The following is a 17322-nucleotide window of genomic DNA, read 5'->3' as shown; positions in this document are numbered from 1 at the left end:
CTCACTCTCCCACTGCCTCACTCTCCCACTGCCTCACTCACTCACTGCCTCATTCTCACTCTCTCGGAGACTGCCTCACTCACTCACTGCCTCACTCACTCACTGTCTCACTCTCGCACTGCCTCATTCACTGTCTTGCTCTCGCTCTCACTCACTCACTGCCTCACTCTCTCACTCTCACTCACTCACTGCCTCACTCTCTCACTCTCACTCATTGTCTCATTCACTCACTAACTCACTAACTCACTCACTCATTCACTCTCTCACTGTCTCACTGCCTCACTGTTCACTGCTTCACTCACTGACTCACTCTCACTCACTCACTGACTCTCACTCACTCACTGCCTCACTCACTGTCTCACTCTCACTCTCACTCTCTCACTCACTCACTGCCTCACTGTCTCACTCACTCACTGACTCACTCACTCACTGACTCACTCTCTCACTCACTCACTGCCTCACTCACTCACTGCCTCACTGTCTCACTGCCTCACTCACTCACTGACTCACTCACTCACTGTCTCACTCTCACTCTCTCACTGTCTCACTCACTCACTGCCTCACTCACTCACTCACTCTCTCACTCACTCACTGCCTCACTCTCACTGCCTCACTCTTACTCTCTCGCTGTCTCACTCACTCACTGTCTCACTCAGTGCCTCACTCACTCACTGTCAAAAAAAAAGAAAAAAATACAGAAAAATTTAAAAACTAACATTTAGACTTTAAAATAAAGTTTAAAAGAAAGAAATTGTGTTAAATTCAATGACAATATTATTAAACATCTAGGTAGCAGATATATATTATGATGCACATATAGCTAGAAGACTCTTGAAGAACAGCAGTTGGCCCAGGAACGAAGGTTGTATGACAAGTTGCAGGTGCATCGGAATCACCTGGGGGCTTTTCCCCAAACCAAATAGAGTTCTTGCTCCCATAATAAGACATTCTTTCTTTCTGCTCACTCTGTCCCCAATACCAGGCATTTGGGGATTAAAAACCAAACCAAATGTAAACTCTTGACTTTAGTCCAGATGTGTTCACTTTAAGGAGGGAAAACCGAGACCCTGCGAAGGTATATAGGCTGCACAAATTGACACAGCAAGTCAGGGACATAACCCCCAAACCCAGGAGTTGAAGCTGACTCATAGTGACCCTATAGAATAGAACAGACCTGCCCCTGTGGGTTTCCAATCCTGTAAATCTTTATGGGAGTTGAAAACGTCGTCTTTTTTCTTGGAGCACCTGTTGGTTTTGAACTGCTGACCTTGTGGTTCGCAGCCCAATGGGTGACCATCACACCCCCTGGGCTCCCAGTGAGGGGCATAGCTGGCTTAAACCCAAGTTAAGTCCTATTCATGTTCCATTCACCTTGATTCCTTGAAAGTCCGTTAAATAAGTAAGCAAAAAATTGGGTCCCAATAAAGTAGACACATTTCATTAAATTCTGTTAATAACAAACCAAACTCTCTTTCCTTTCAAATTCTCACAGAGATGTTCTTTCATTTGCTGTCTTTTTTCATCATTTAACTTTTCATATGTTTGTCTTTTTACCCCAACGGACATCTCCTTTAATAAATAATGGGCTGACAAAGAAAAAAAGAAATTAGTGACAGAACAGATGGGTCCATGACATTTGATTTATTTCCCAGGCTCCATTACAAGTAACTGCACTTAAACTCATGTCTGCCAGCAACATAAAGCTGGATTGCTAACTCCTTTGAACGTTTCCCAAAATAAGTTTGGCAGATGAGAGAAATGAACGGAAACAGTAATCAATTTCAGTCTGGAAAAAAATAATAAAAACAAAATACAATATAATAAATGCACACATCAAAAAGAAGAAAATATCAATATCAATTGTTTATTCCTAATAATCCAACAATTAGAAAAGGAGTCACAAAATAAGTTCACAGTCACTAGAAAAAATTATATGGTAAAAACCAAAGCGGAAATAAGTGTAGTGAAAAACTAATAGAAAGAATCAACAAGATTAGAAGGAGGGCTCATTGAGAGGATCGAAAAACATCGACAAATCACTGGTCAAATTAACATGAGAAAATAATGAGAAGATGCAAATAAATGACTAAGCTAAAAGGGATCATAAAAAATTATGAAAAATTTTACTCTCAACAAATTTGAAAATCTAAAATGGAAAAATGTCTAGAAGCATACCTAGCTACCTAAAGAAAAACAGACTCATAACAAAAGAGGAAATTAAAGCTGTCATTAAAAACAGAACAATCAAAAAAATCTTTTTTTGGGGGGAAGGGGGGAGTCCAGTTCAAGTGGTTTTATTGAAGAATTCTACCAAATATTCAAAGAAAAGTTAACAGCAATTCTACTGAAAGCATTCCAGACAATAGTGAATCTATGCATCTGCGAGCAGATGATCTTCAAAGTGCCAACTATTCATTAAGGGAGAAACAGTTTCTATAACAAATGGTGATGACAAACCTGGATGTTCACATGCAAAAAATGAATCCTGAACTATACCTTATGCCATACACAAAAACTAGCTCAAGATGGATCAGAGGCCTACATGTTAAAACTAAGAGAGTTCCTGGGAATTAAAAAAAAAAAGCTGGCTGCTGCCAAGTTGGTACCAATCGATAGCAACCCAATAGTATCAAACTATTCCATAGAGTGTTCAAGGCTGGGATCTTTATGGACGCAGACTACCTCAACTTTATCCTGCGCAGAGGTTAGTAAATTCAAACTGCAAACCTTAACTCACTGAGCCACCTGGGCTTCTTTTGACAAAGCCTTTAAAACAGAACTAAAAATGCACAAATGATAAAAGATAAATTAGATAGTTGGGACTCCCTAAAAATCAAATATTTCTGTTCACTAATACAACTTTACCAAGAAAATACAATCTACAGACTGAGCAAAAAATCCTTTGTCAATGTCATATCAGAAAAGGGTTTTAACTTTAAAATAATATATAGCAAATTTCAACACCTCAAAAACTACAGACAAGCAGTCCAATGAAAGAAATAGCTAGGCAAGGATACTTCACCAAAGATGATAGTCAGGCAGCCAACAGATACAAGGAAAGATACATGAGATAATTAACCATTGTAGATACACAAATCAATAGTGCAATAATATACCACCTCATTCTTGAAAAATGAAGGACATATATGATTTCACATTTTTTCTTTTTTTAAGTTAAGAATAGGTACGCATACAGTCAGCAACTGAGGGAGAATCAGTTTTTAGACGGTAGCCACTAGTTATTTTGTGGCAATGTCAATGTGCGTGGAGTCTGTGCAAACGATTCCATGTGAACGAAGGCATGAGCAGTCCACAGAACAAGGACAATTTCAGTAAATGCTGTAACCTCACTTTTGCAATGGCTCTAATACTAATCAAACACATGGATGGTTACCTAGGTAGATACATATGTGTATAGGAGTATACCGTGTGCGTGTATAGGTGTAGCTATAGTCGCATCTCCTGGGATAACGAGGTCCAATTGGCATAAAACAGCTCTTAACAACAATGTTTCGCGTCATAGTTTGGTCAGTGGCATCTTGGGTTTTAAGCTATAACCAATGATCCCTATTGGTGTGGGAACCAAAGAGAATGAAAGAAACCAAGACACAAATAAGAAAGTCATCCACAGGATAAGCATAATGCGTCCCTTGCCTCTCAGTTAGCCTGGGATATGAAGAACTAGATGGTGCCCAGCTACCAGTCAAATTGGGGATGCCATAGAAGATCCAGAATCCAAAGTCTGAAAAATGAACAAAATTCCAATTCCTAAAAAAGGTCAGACTTTCAGGACTGATTGAGACTGGAAGACCTCCCGGGCCTATCACCCTAGGATATCTCTTGATCTTGGAACTAAATCCATTCCAGGCTTGTCATTCAGGCTACTTCACCCAAATAACAGATTGGATTACAAAATGAACAGTACCACCTGTGAATATTGTGATCCCATAAATACCAATTGAAGGAGACTGAGTTAGTTAATTGTGCCAACCTGGCTGATAATCACATGTGGGGCTAATTGAAAGGCAGAGGGATAAATGGGTGGTGAGCCTCGCCTTTTGAGTTCTCGGGTCTCTTGCTTTGTGATGGTCGCACCAGGGTGCAGCTGCCTTAGCAGCTCCCTGCTTCAGCTTGCAAGATTGACTTCCTACAAGACATCCCCAAGGAGAAGCCACATGGACCTATCCCAATGCAGCCCTGGGTGCTGGAGCAGCCATTTGGAGACCCCTGCTAGTGCTGAGATGCTTATTTGTTCACTGACTCAGCTTTCCTCCTGCAGTCGGCATCATTGCCTCTGTTTTGTGAGGTGGAGGACTTTGTGGACTGGTGTTGGGTTAATGGGTTAATGTTGGACTTGTGGGCTGGGATGTTTTCATGATGCACACTTTGGGCTGGGATGTTTTCATGATGCACACTTTCTTTACAAAAAACTCTTTCATATATGAGTTGCTGTGGATTTGTTTCTCTAAAGTACCTAGACTAATACAGAGACCAAGAGGTTCTTTACTCTAAAAACAGCTGTTCTCAACCTGTGAGTTGCGACCCCTTTGGGGGGGGGGGTTGGACGACCCTTTCACAGGGGTGGCCTAAGACCATGCGAAAACACTTATTTCCAATGGCCTCAGGTCCTGAGCCACCGCTCCTGCACCCATCTCCAGGCAGGTCCGCCCTATGCAGATACACCCACATATGAGTAGCCGTTGTGAAGACTATTACCCATGCTATACCATGGTTCAAGACAAAATTTCATTGATTTGTTATTAGCAATAAATATTTCACAATATGACATATTGTTTTTGTGATTAATCACTACGCTTTCATTATGTTCAATTTGTAACAATGAAAATATATCCCACATATTAGATTCATAACAGTAGCAACAGTACAGTTATGAAATAGCAGTGAAAATAATTTTATAGTTGGGGGTCATCACAACATGAGGAATTGTATTAAAGGGTCGTGGCATCAGGAAGGTTGAGAACCACTGCTCTAAAACAAAGATGAGAAACTTGGGAGGAAGAGAGAAGCTGAATTATTAAGCAAAACAGAACAACAACAAAAGGGGATAATTTGTTAGAAAGTGTTCAATGGGAGCCTAGTTTACTATGTAAACTGTCACCTAAAAATATATATATTTTTAAAAAGGTAAACAAAGGGGTTTTTGTTAAGCACAAAAAAGAAGCATGTGCAAATATGCTTGACACAATGGATGGATATATGGCTTGTGATAAAAATTGTACGAGCCCCCAATAAAATGATTAAATTTAAAAAATAATAATTTTTTTTAAAAAGAAAAGAAAATGTGCTCAACACATTGGAGGAATGTATGGATTGTGATAAGAGATGTAAGAGTCCCCAATAAAAGTATTTAAAAACAAAAACAAGAAGAGGCATTTCACATAAATCCTAGTTAAACAAAATTATAACATAACAAAAAGGCTGAAGAACATGTTGCATCTGCAAAGTGAGTATCTACTTACATATGCCAGTAATGTAAGCTTACTATTTCAATGAACATGAACACATGTTAACTTAGTAAGACACAATGTTCATGCAAGTAGCCCTGGGCTGGCACAGTGGTGCAAGCAGCTGGCTGCGAGTCGAAAAGGTCTAGCTATCTGTTCGTGTATACTTGATATGAGTAGGAATCTTTCCCAGTTATAAGGAACAGCTTCAGTTCTGATGTTTTTCCATTCAAATAACTCATGTTCCTCTGCCAGAAAAGCATCATTTATATCTTAGCTTATAATTTATTTTATCACGTCCAGCAAAGCACATCTTGCACACGCAGTTGACTCCATTTGCCCAGTGCTCCGCGCGGTTTTGTCTACTTGCAATACAGCACGGCTTATTACCCGCCACATGCTGTCTCCCATGTCCCTTTCTCAACCCCGGTCCCTATTCTGTCACCTCACAGACTTCTCCTTATGAAACTCCAAAAGCCCATTGCCAGAAACTGAATTCTGACTCACAGTGGCCCTACAGGACAAGGCAGAACTGGCCCCCAAGGGTTTGTTTCCACTGCTTTGGAAATCTTTATGGAAGCAGACTGCCACCACATCTTTGTCCCGCCAAGCAGATGATGGATTTGAACTGCCAACCTTCTTTGGCTTTTAGAAGCAGATCTGTCGGTCTGTCTCCCAAGGGTGGGTCCAAACTTCCAACTTTTCAGGCAGTAGTCAAGAACACACTATTTACACTGCTAGGGTGTCACCCAACGTGACTGGCAATACAAATAACAAAAGAGCTACAAATTGAGTATCCAATTTTTTTCAACCTGAAATGAAGAAGAAGAAAAAAAAAAAGGCCATGGTTTCTTAAAACTCACCTTTTCAGTTTCTCCCGGATGGCAGGATTTTTTATTTCATTTTTCAGATCTTCGAAAGTGTGAGCAGAAGACAGGTTGCAGTACACCCGGTAGTCGTGGTAGGGCGGGATGCCGTGATCCCGGCCCCTCTGGATGTTGATGGCAGCCAGATCCAGGGCCACCGTGTGGGCCATGGAGAAGAGGCGCTCGGTGAGCTCCGTGTTCAGCAGCTGCGAGGGCACGCGCATCTTCCCCGCCACCCCAAAGAGTCCTCTCAGGAGGGGGTCGATGCCCCCCTCGTTCACGATTCGGAAGGGGGAGAAGAAGGCTTTGTGAAGGGGTAGGTGGCCTTCAGGAATCGGCTGGAAATGCTCGTCGAGGCGATAGAGGAGGGGGTTGATGAGGGTGTGGCCAAACCTAAAAGCGGCCGTGGCGAAGGCATTGAAGATGCCAGCGTTGATGCCCGGGTCGTAGCCTTTATACTCGCCCAGCATCTTCATGCCCACCTCTCCAAGGATCTTGGGGAGCCAGTGCTGATAGGTGATGTGCTGAATCTCGGCCCCCACGATCTTCCTGGTCTCATAATAGAGGGTGTCCCCGTCCCAGTGGGAATTGAGCTGGAGCAGCTCGCTGGCGACGCGGTTGTGCTCCCGCAGCCACAGCGTGTGCATGCTGGTCAGCGCCAGCTGCTCGTTGGCTCGGTGGTCCCCGGCTAAGAAGCAGGGGATGGGACTTTCGCTGGCATCCCGCATGCACTCCGTCGGGGGCCCAGTGGCAAACGGGAGTAGCGGCTTCCCAGATCTCTGCACGATGCCCTGTCTCAGAAGGCCCCGGTGGCTGGCCAGGTCTCGGATTTCCCGTGCCTCGTGATCCGTACTGCCGTACACATTGGACGCGTCGATGTACGACGTGAGCTGGTTGATCTGTTCCCGGGGGTACACGGAGTTCATGAGAAGGGACGTCATGCCGCTGCCACACACGGGGCTGGACCGCACGAAGAACATGCACCGGGCGCCATTGCGGACCCTGGGGTCATTGGGCGGGACCATGACCGAGAAACAGGGCGGGTCGTTGCTGCAGACAGAGCTACAGTGCTGGCCGTCGGAGAAGCGGGCCTGGCTCAGGGCCACCACCGTGGAGTCCAAGTCGTGGTCGAGGAACTGCCCCCACTGCATCATCATGTGAGTGAACTGGTCATCGGGGGTGATCGTTTCAGTCCCGATTAGGGACGTGGACACCAAGCGGGGCATGGGGAGCACGTGGCCATTGTAGAGGCGGTTTGGATTAATACCGCGGGGGGTGTTGAATCCGTTTTCGTACACAGACTTTAATAAACGCTCAAAAGCCGTCAGAGAGGCACCCCACATAGGATGTTGGAGATTATTGCATGTCCCATCGTGGGTCCTGTATTTCTGGTGGAAGCACATATCTGAGCAGTTATTCACTCGTCGGTGGGCAGTGCAGCCAGAGAGGTTAGCGATCAGGTTCAGGTACTGAGGGGACACAAGGTCATTATAGTGGTAACCTAAAAGGAAATGCAAAACAGAACTTATTGCCACTAGAAAACAGGTATAGACCATTGGCCATCCAACAGGTCCTCCTCCTCTGGTGTCATCTCTGACCCTCGGCAGTTCAACACACTACTGAGGAGCATCCTCCAGTTGACACTCACTCACCTGGTTCAGTAAACTTCCTCCTTACTCCCTCTCCTTCCTGCTCCTGACGCCCTCCTCAGATGGGCTCTCTGCCTTTCCTATCGCTCTGCCACTTCTGTCTCCCCCTAGCAACTTGTGTAAGCCCGGGTACTTTAGGGAAACAAATCCACAGCAACTCATGTATAAGAGAGAGTTTCATATAAAGGTTAAGTGCACATCAAGAAAACATCCCAACCCAGTGCTGCCCAAGCCCACAAGTCCAACATTAACCCATTAACCCATTATGTCCAATACCAGTCCACAAAGTCCTCTTCCGTCTCACAAAACACACACTATGATGCCGACTGCAGAAGGAAAGCCGAGTCAGTGAATGTGTAAGCATCTCAGCACTGGCAGGGTCTCCACATGGGTGCTCCAGCACCCAGGGCTGCATCGGGGAAGGTCCATGTGGTTCTCCTCAGGGACGTCCGGCAGGAAGTGAGCCTTGCCAGCTAAAGCGGGGAACTGGCCAAGGCAGGTTCACCCTGGCCCGACCATCAGAAAGCAAGAGACCCAAGAACTAGAAAGGCGAGGCTCACCAAGCCATTTATTCCCCCGCCCCCCTTCAATTAACCCCGCATATGTTTATCGGCCAGCTTGGCACAATAAACTAACTCACAACTGAACCAAGCTCCTGGTTTCAACAGCCAAGTCCACTGGGGAAATTCCTTAGTCTCCAGCTCCAGTCCCAGGAACTTCTGGGAATCCATGCTTATATTCTTTTCAACTTCACTTTAAACCAGTGCAAGCAACTTGTAAATAAAATTCAATGTGAGAGCTGTCTCTTTTTCGCTTGGACTGCTCACACAGACATAGACCCTTCAAATAGCCTATCAATTGCCAAGTCCCATCTATTAGGCCGCCAAACCGTACCCTCCTCTGTATTCCTGCCACTGCACTCCAGATTGCACGTCACTGTTCCTTGCCTTGAACTCCAAGCTCAGACTCCGAATGCTATTGCACCACTAACACACTCTTTACTAACAGGCACGTATGCAGTGTTCCAAGTCATTTTTGTTGTTGTTGTTGTTTTTAAAAAGTCTTCCATCTTTGCCCATGACAGAAGAAATTCCAAGCAGCCTGGCCTGGCAAATCACTCCAAATAGATCTTCTTCATTGTTCTCTGCTCTTCTTCACCTCTAAGACATTTGCTGTAGTGAAACAGACCCACTTAATGTTGCCAGATGGTATATACCCTCCCATCATTCTTTGCCTCCTTGCCAATGTCCTTCCCCTAAACGTTCACACAGACCTGTCTTTCTCATTTCTCAAAGCTTCCCCTCCCAGGACTGTCTCTAATGGCTCCACACACAGGCACACATTCCGGAGTTTTGAGTCATGTCTCACAGTTGGTGATCAAGACTAACTGCACACATTTAAAGCAAACAAGTAACAGCTCCCCACCCCCACCCCACCCCCTATCATGGTGTCTGTTTAACAAGCCCCTTCCTTTGACGTAGAGCACCCACACAGGCGCACTCCGAGCTATGTGTAGCAGCTGGAGGGGAACACAATAATTGATGCTGGATGCTTGGTGGACAGCTTGTGCACTACTGGTTGGAGAGGGCTCACAGTCTCAGTACTGGATTGAACGTCATTCCTTTCACGGCAGGGCTTTCAGGGGTTTCCCTGATAAAAAGTAAGCCCCACCAGAGTCAACATGCGATGAAGGTGCAGTAACAGTGGTGATTTGCAATCTGACTTCAAGGTTTGGGAAGTTGTGCAGTGTCCCCTGGTACATATGCCCAATTAGCAAGTGATTATGACTGTTAATAATAAAGTTTTATTTCTCAAAAAAGAAACTAGCCCCTTTTGTATGGGAAAGGTATCTGAACCCCTTATCTAAAAATGCCAAAAAAGAATAAGAAATCAGGAACTGAGAGGCTGGAGAGGAAGCAGTCAGAAATATAATTTGTGGTGGGTCTCAGGACAAAAATGTCTTACCACTGTACATCATGCTCGGGTTCTTCTCACCCTCAGAGCTTTCTGGCCCAATTCGACTAGAAAGACTTTAGACACACGCACTTCCCAAAGAGTCACACACAGGCTGAAGTGTCAGGATTTAGTTTCAAATTAAACTTTCAGGAAATCGCTGAAAAGTCTCCATCTTTAAAATCAAAAGGGCCAAGGAAAAAGGTGGCCAGGAAGGAGAATGCTTCCTCTCAAATTTTCAGTCGGTGGCTCAGTGACAAATCTCAGGGGCTCTTTCAGCACTATAATTGTTTTCCCAAGGCAATTTGCCATAGCTTTAATAACAGACATGCTGAACCTGAGCAGGCCGTAGTACAGTTCTTCCACACTTACTGTGCAAGCCTGGCTTCTGCCTCAGGCCCTCGGAGATGGGACCACACAAACATCAAAGACAAGGCATAACCCAGTATGTGTGAGAACATACAAACAAACCTATCTTTCATGAGACCAGATATAGTAAAACAGATAAAGTGTTATAAACTTACGGAAGGCTGACCATCCACTGTGTGTAAGTAACTTCTGAAAAATGAGTCTTTTATTAGGCATTTTCAAAACCTTGCTGACCATTCCAGACCACTTTACTCACATGAAATATAGTCTGTTTTAAAATAGAAACCATCTCAAATGCAATGGCTAACAAGAATTTAAACCTGAGAAATGTGAGGAAAAAGGCCTCTATGAAAGTACGGGAATGGAGTGGGGGAGGGGCTTGGGAAAAACAAAGAAAAGAAAGTACGGGAATGGCCAGATGATGGCAAGCAGACCTTGTTTTATTGAACTGTCCTTGCTTTCTTGCACTTTGAAGTTTCTGCATTCTTTACACAGGGGAGGGCTATGGCACAACTGCATCCAGAAAGTGTACTGGCATCCGTTTTTCTGACAGCACGTGCTCCAGCCATGCCGCTGTGCAACATTTTGGTAATTCTCATAGTATTTCAAACTTGGTCATAACACTTAATAGAATACAATATCTCGTACACATAACTGGTACATGCACTAGGAATACTGGCGTAACTTGTTTTATTGTGAATGGAATCCACACCATCTTCACAGTATGCTGCATTTAGGAAATAGACAAATGTACAGGGAGGACTGTACTATATTTTTGAACAATGTTACTTTATCTCATTATAGAATTATCATATAGGTGCAGAGATAAGTGCTGAAGGTGTGTGTGTGTGTGAGAGAGAGAGAGAGAGAGAGAGAGAGAGAGAGAGAGAGAGAGACTGACAGAGAGAGAGAGAGAACCCTATCACACTTTTAAAGGGGATCCTTCACTGGCTTGCCCTCCATTTCACCAGCACAGCCTGAGTCATCTCGGACTCCTCTCTATAACACCTACACTCCAGTTTTCTCACCAAAATCTTGTTTGTACCTTCACATTACACCTACAGCAAACCAGCTTTCACCATATAAACCTAATTCAGGCATTTATCATCTGTCCTAAGCGATTTCAGTAGACCTACCCTGTTTCCTGCATCCACCCTTAGGACTTTACACTTGCCACACACCAACCTGCTACTTTAAAATACCAGGCAAATGCTATTATTTCTCTGCAAAAAAACCCAACAAAACACCTCATATAGGGCAAAAGAAAAAACCCTTAGAGTCACTTTCAAGGTTATTTTTAACCACTGGTGCCCTCTGACCTCTTTCTACTCTGCTATGATTCCTCCACCCCACCCTCCTTCGCTCCAATTCAGCCACACTCCTGCTAGCTGCTTCTCAAATACAGGAGGACGAGACCACCTCCGTCTTTGCAGGTCGTTCTGCCTGCAGCACATTTTCCTCATCAGTCTGCCTGGCTCGCTTTTGTCAGGTCTTGGTTCAAAATATTTTCAATGAGATATCTGGTGACCAATTTATATAAATACTAATACTAATCCCAATGATTACCCCATAAATACCTGGCTCTCTTATTTTTGTCCAGATCATTCACTATGTGCTAGTTATGTACACTGATTTATCATGTATTGTCTGTCTCCTTACCTGGAATGTTATATATTTGAGGGCAGAGATTTTTATCTGGTTTGTCCACTGCTGTATCCCTAGCCCCAGAACAAGTGATTGGAACAGAGCATGAGAATGAGCTCAAAACACACATGTGAAATACAGATAAAAAGGAAATGTATAAATACAAAGAATTATCTCAAATTTGGGAGACTATCAAGGATCTTATCTTTTTATTTCAGCTTTCATAACAATTAGACAAGAATAAAAGCATCCAAATCTGAAAGATGTAAAACTCTTATTTTCATAATCCTGTAAATAGAAAATTCCAAAGAATCCACAAGAAAACTTCCAAGGTTAATAAATGAATTCGGGAAAAGATCAACACCTGGAGGTCCGACATGTTTTTATACACTAGCAGTGAACAAAAAGAAAATACAAAGCAGAAACAACTCCATATGTAACACCATCTCAAAGAATAAAATACCTAGGAGTACTATTAACCACTAAGACAAATGATACTGAAACCCACAAAAGATTGCTGAAAGAAACGGAAACAGACCTATATAAATGGAGATATTCTGTGTTTATGGATCATGAGACAATATTGTTATTTAAAGTGACCTACAGATTCCATATTCAAGGCAATCCTTATCACAATTCCAACAGACTTTTTTTTCCTACAGAAGTGGAAGAGTTCATCGTCAAATTCATGTGTAATTGGGAGGGGACCCAAAGAGCAAAACACTTTTGAAAAAGAGGAAAGCAGAAGAAGTCACAGCTCCCCATGTCAAAACTGACCATAACATTCTGGTCTTAGAATTAAAATAGTCACAGAGACCACATTGATAGTGCAGAAATGAACCCAGACTTCTAGGAACAACTGATTTTCCACAAAGATTCTAAGCCCACTCAATGGAGAAAAGAATAATTTTTTCAACAAATAGTACTGGAACAACTGACTCTTTATATGCAAAAGAATGAAGCTGGAACTACTGTATACCTCACACCACATTAAAAAAAAGAAAAAGTAAATCTAGAACCTAGTTATAGAAACTAAAGCCATAAAACAAAAACAGGGATAAAGATTCAGAAACTTATTTGTGAAAATGGATCTTTCCTGTCACGACACCAGAAGCATGAGCAGGCTAAGAAGAAATATATAAACTGGACTTCAATAAAATTAAACACCTCTGGGCATCAAAGGGCTTTATGAACAAGGTGAAGAGCCAATCTACAGACTGGGATAACAATATAAGAGAACTAAAGTTCTGATAAACGCTATAACATAAGTGAACTATGAAAACATTAAAGCCAGACACAAAAGTGCACAGGATTGTCTGATCCGACTTACAGGATAGCTCCAGACTAGGCAAATGCACTGAACGCGAAAATTTAGGAGTTAGGAGTAAAAACAAGGGATGCGGAAAAGTTTAGGGGTTAGGAGTAAAATTTTTCAAAACAGATAGTGATGATGTTTGATTAATATTGTGGCTATATTTAATGCCACTGAAAATGGTGAACATGGCAAGAATTTTGCTATGTCTGTTTTACCACAATGAGATTTTTTTATAACTAACAATGTAGTAATGGCATTTCTCATTTACTGGAAAATAACCATGTGCTACCGAGTCTCACAAATCACCTCATGGATCCACATGACAGTGTCTGAGAAGACTTCACTAGACTGTTCTTCAGATGTACATCATTTGCATAACCATATGATATTTGTGTGCATATGATATGATTATCAAGTTTAGCTTTATCCTACAAGGTCTTCCATGAACTCTCCTTTGTAAAACAGGGCCTAGAGTGTCAGAAGTCTTGTTGTAACGGCCAAGAACGCTCAGTCTACCAGCTGCAGAATCTGAAGAGGATGACCCTCCCCTGAGTAAGTCTTCACGGGACTTTATGCATTTAACTGAACTCATAGTTTTATAATTTATAAATATAGAGGAATACAAGTGTTGGATCTTATCACAAACAGTATAATGTTGCACGATATTTTACTGCCATGATTTAATATGTACTGTACTTCGTTGAAGACAGGAGGAAGTAAAACATGAAATACTAACTTGTTCCATTGAGGTCAACCATTAAGCCATGCTGCACATGTTCCTGAATAAGTTGCAATGTTCTTTCAAATATCTCTCCTGCTCTTGCTTGTTCAACGGTGTACGGATCTCTTGGATACCGGAACAAGGCCAACAAATCATTTGGAGAGCGAGGACGGCTACCAAGGGTTTAAAGAGAAACAAACCAACAAATCACAAATCCGATAAAAAAATATTATTGAAGATGACATTCATTAATATAGAAAAACATAATTATTGCTATTTAATATTTTTGTATATGTGTGATAAACTGTACCTTGCTTATCCAAAGTGGAAGGCAAAAATGAAAGAAATTCTTTTTAAATGAGACACTCAAAAACAAATAATTACTTCAATAGAAAAAAACACAGGTATTTTATTTCAATTAAAATGCAGAAAAACACTTTGCAACTGCTAACATCAGATAAACAGACCAACGGCTTTCAAAACAGTTTTTGTTTTTGCCAAATCATTTAGCCAACTGAACAAGCTGAAATTATTTTTTAAAATGAGTCATAGTTCAACTTCTACTTGGAAAACAGACAACTTTCTGTTATCTTAGTGCCCAAAAAATAGATGACCAATGTGTTTTGGCATTTTTTAAATGAGAAGTTTTTTCCTCAGATGTAATGAAGACATTAAAAAAACCCGTGTATTAGAATTTCAAGCATATTTTAAATCCCAAAGGCCAGGGACAAATTCTCTTAAAATCGCCACAATACCTGTCAAACAGATGTGTACGGGTTGAATTGATGGCTCTGTCAACAGTCGCAATTGCTTCAACAATTGATGTGGCTACAAACGGATCTCCATTTCGACTGACATCAGGAACTAGGAAAACATGAAGTTGCATATGACCGGGGAAAAAAACACTATAGAAGTTACTCATAAAATAGAGTCTAGACACTACATCATTTAGACATATGGCACATATTTTTCTCCAAATGTTATTTTTAATTTTTAAACCAAAGTTTAAAGTATTTTATCACAAATTCTACTGGAAGCTATTTTTAGCTACTTTGGAAATTACAGACTTTTTAAAATTTTTGAAGTCACATGTTACCCTGAAATAGGACAAGGGAAAAGTAATTATAACAAAAAACACTGAACTTCTTCCACCAGAGCATGCCAGCGTCATGAGCAGTATTAGTTTAGGCCAATGTAGGGGCCCGACAGGCAACCAGGCTAAAACTCAGGTGCATTTTCTTTTCTATTCTCAGCTTCTGCTTCCCCCTCCCACTGACTCAGACGCTGCCATTGAACTACAGCCTGTGCAGACCCAGCAGTTGCTGGTCCACAGGTGAGAATCAAGCTTGTTTGGCTTCTTTTACTCACAAACTACCCAAAATAACTGTTTTTTGCTCCAGAGCTAGAGGATTAAGTTAGATTAAAAACAGGTATTCCTTTCTAATACAATGGTTAAAAGAAAAAGATACACAGTCTCAGAAACCCAAAGGGCAGTTGTTATATTTGGTCCCCTGAGTCAGAATGGATTGCATGGCAGTGAGGGGCTTTTCCTCTGTCCCCCTTTTGGTTCACTGTCTTGCATATGAAAGATTCTTAGAGGTATGTCCAGTTTAGTATTTGTAATTTTTTAAATAGCTGGTGTGGGAGTCGCTTACTTTTTGCTCCTTAGTTAACGTTCACAGAAGAAAAAGGGTCCTAGACACACAATACCGGACTGCCTTTTGATTCAGCCAGGATCCAGGCAAGCACAGGCACTCTCGACTTAAGCAAGGAGTGTTCCAAATCAGTTGGAAATAAACTCAGATGAACTGAAATGTCCTTTTCTCTTTGGGACAGAAACCAGTGACCTCAGGGGGCAGTCACCTATCCTCAGACCCCATAAGACCATTCACTGGGATTTGGAATTAAAATGTCTTTACTGCTGCTACACACACACACACACACACACACACACACACACACACACACAGATGGAAACCCCCCCCCACCCCGCCCCCCCAATGGATTTCTTTTTTCAGAGCTAGGTATTTAATTTTTTTTACAAAACAACTATTATCACCTTCAAAGTACTCTCCATTACACTTAATACATTTGTCAAATCTGAGATTCTGTTCTTGGACACATTTTTCAAACTCATCTGTTTGATGGCTGACAGCACCTACCTCGTTTTATTCTTCACCTCTTCTGCATCATCAAATTACTGTCCTTTCAAGTTGCTCATCATTCACAGAAAGTTGCACTGAGGGAGGTCAGGTACTGAGTAGAGGCAAGGGGCAAGAGGCATGCTGTTTTTTGCCAAAAAATGGGGCACTGAGCTGGCTGCATCAGCAGGTGCATTGTGGTGGTGGCAAAACCAGTCCCACATCTGCCAAAAATAAGGCCCTTTTTTTTTTGCGCAATGTCATTCAATTTCTTGATTAACAGTCTGATGTGGTGGAACAAACTCCAAATGCACTATGAGTCCAGTTGAAATTTTCATCCATTCCAGAAGTTGAAGGACATCCAGAACCAGATTTGTCATCAATCAACATTTCACCTTTTTTAAAATGAGAAAACCACTTGTACACTTGAGTTTTCCCCATAGGGCTGTCCTTGTAAGCTGTGTTCAACATTACAACAGTTTCAGTGGCATTTTTCCAGGTAGAAAATAAAATTTCACAGTCACATGTGGTTCTCTAAAATTGGCCGTCACAAAATATAAGGTTCAAGTGAAACTGCTTTTATGAAAAAATTCACTGTGACCAGAGAGAATCTTCCCAAGTGATGCCACTGGGTGCACTAACTCAGAGCGAATTGTTGAAGGTTCTAGAATTACCATTTTCTCTCTCCATCAAACAGCCATCAAATAAGTCTGTTCTTTCTCTCAGGACAATGACTTTCTTCCCCTCTCCCTCTGTGAGCACAGGTAGGCCAGGTCTCCTTTGATATATCTAGCCATCTTGACAGCAATTTCCTATCTAATTACTTCTAGAAATTTTCAGAATAAATTTGGGCATTGAGGGAGACAGTAATGCATCCCACACACTTCATTTATTCAGATCTACATTTCTTAATTCTGTTAATGAGAATCATCTTGCAGGCAATTAACAATGTGGCGCAGCTGGTTACGTAACAGACTGATAACAACAAGGCCAGCAGTTGGAACTCACCAGCTGCTTTGCAGGTAAAGATGTGGTTTTCTACTCCTGTCGAGGGTTACGGTCTGAGAAACCCAGAGTGGATGCTCTGCCATGTCCTATACGGTCACTGTGAGTCAGAGTTTGATGGCAACAAGTCTGTCTTTGCCATGTAGCTAGGCAGGGCCACGTGGCTAGTCTGGGTCAAAGGGCCATGAGCAGAA

General features: G+C 42.2%; 1 protein-coding gene across 1 annotated transcript in view; it reads right to left on the bottom strand.

Moving 5' to 3' along the window:
* Positions 1 to 17322, bottom strand: part of PXDN (peroxidasin) — a 163222-nt gene that overhangs the window by 20848 nt on the left and 125052 nt on the right. Inside the window, exons 15-17 of the mRNA XM_004709832.2 lie at positions 14738 to 14846; positions 13998 to 14155; positions 6329 to 7832 (exon numbers count right to left, since the gene is read on the bottom strand). Coding sequence (XP_004709889.1) covers positions 6329 to 7832; positions 13998 to 14155; positions 14738 to 14846 — 1771 coding nt within the window. The remainder of the gene's footprint in view (positions 1 to 6328; positions 7833 to 13997; positions 14156 to 14737; positions 14847 to 17322) is intronic.

This window comes from Echinops telfairi, unplaced genomic scaffold (assembly GCF_000313985.2).
Source record: "Echinops telfairi isolate 266 unplaced genomic scaffold, ASM31398v2 ScPeMD7_3509;HRSCAF=4178, whole genome shotgun sequence".
Classification (NCBI taxonomy): Eukaryota; Metazoa; Chordata; class Mammalia; order Afrosoricida; family Tenrecidae; genus Echinops; species Echinops telfairi.
This window is presented reverse-complemented; position numbering and strand designations above follow the sequence as displayed.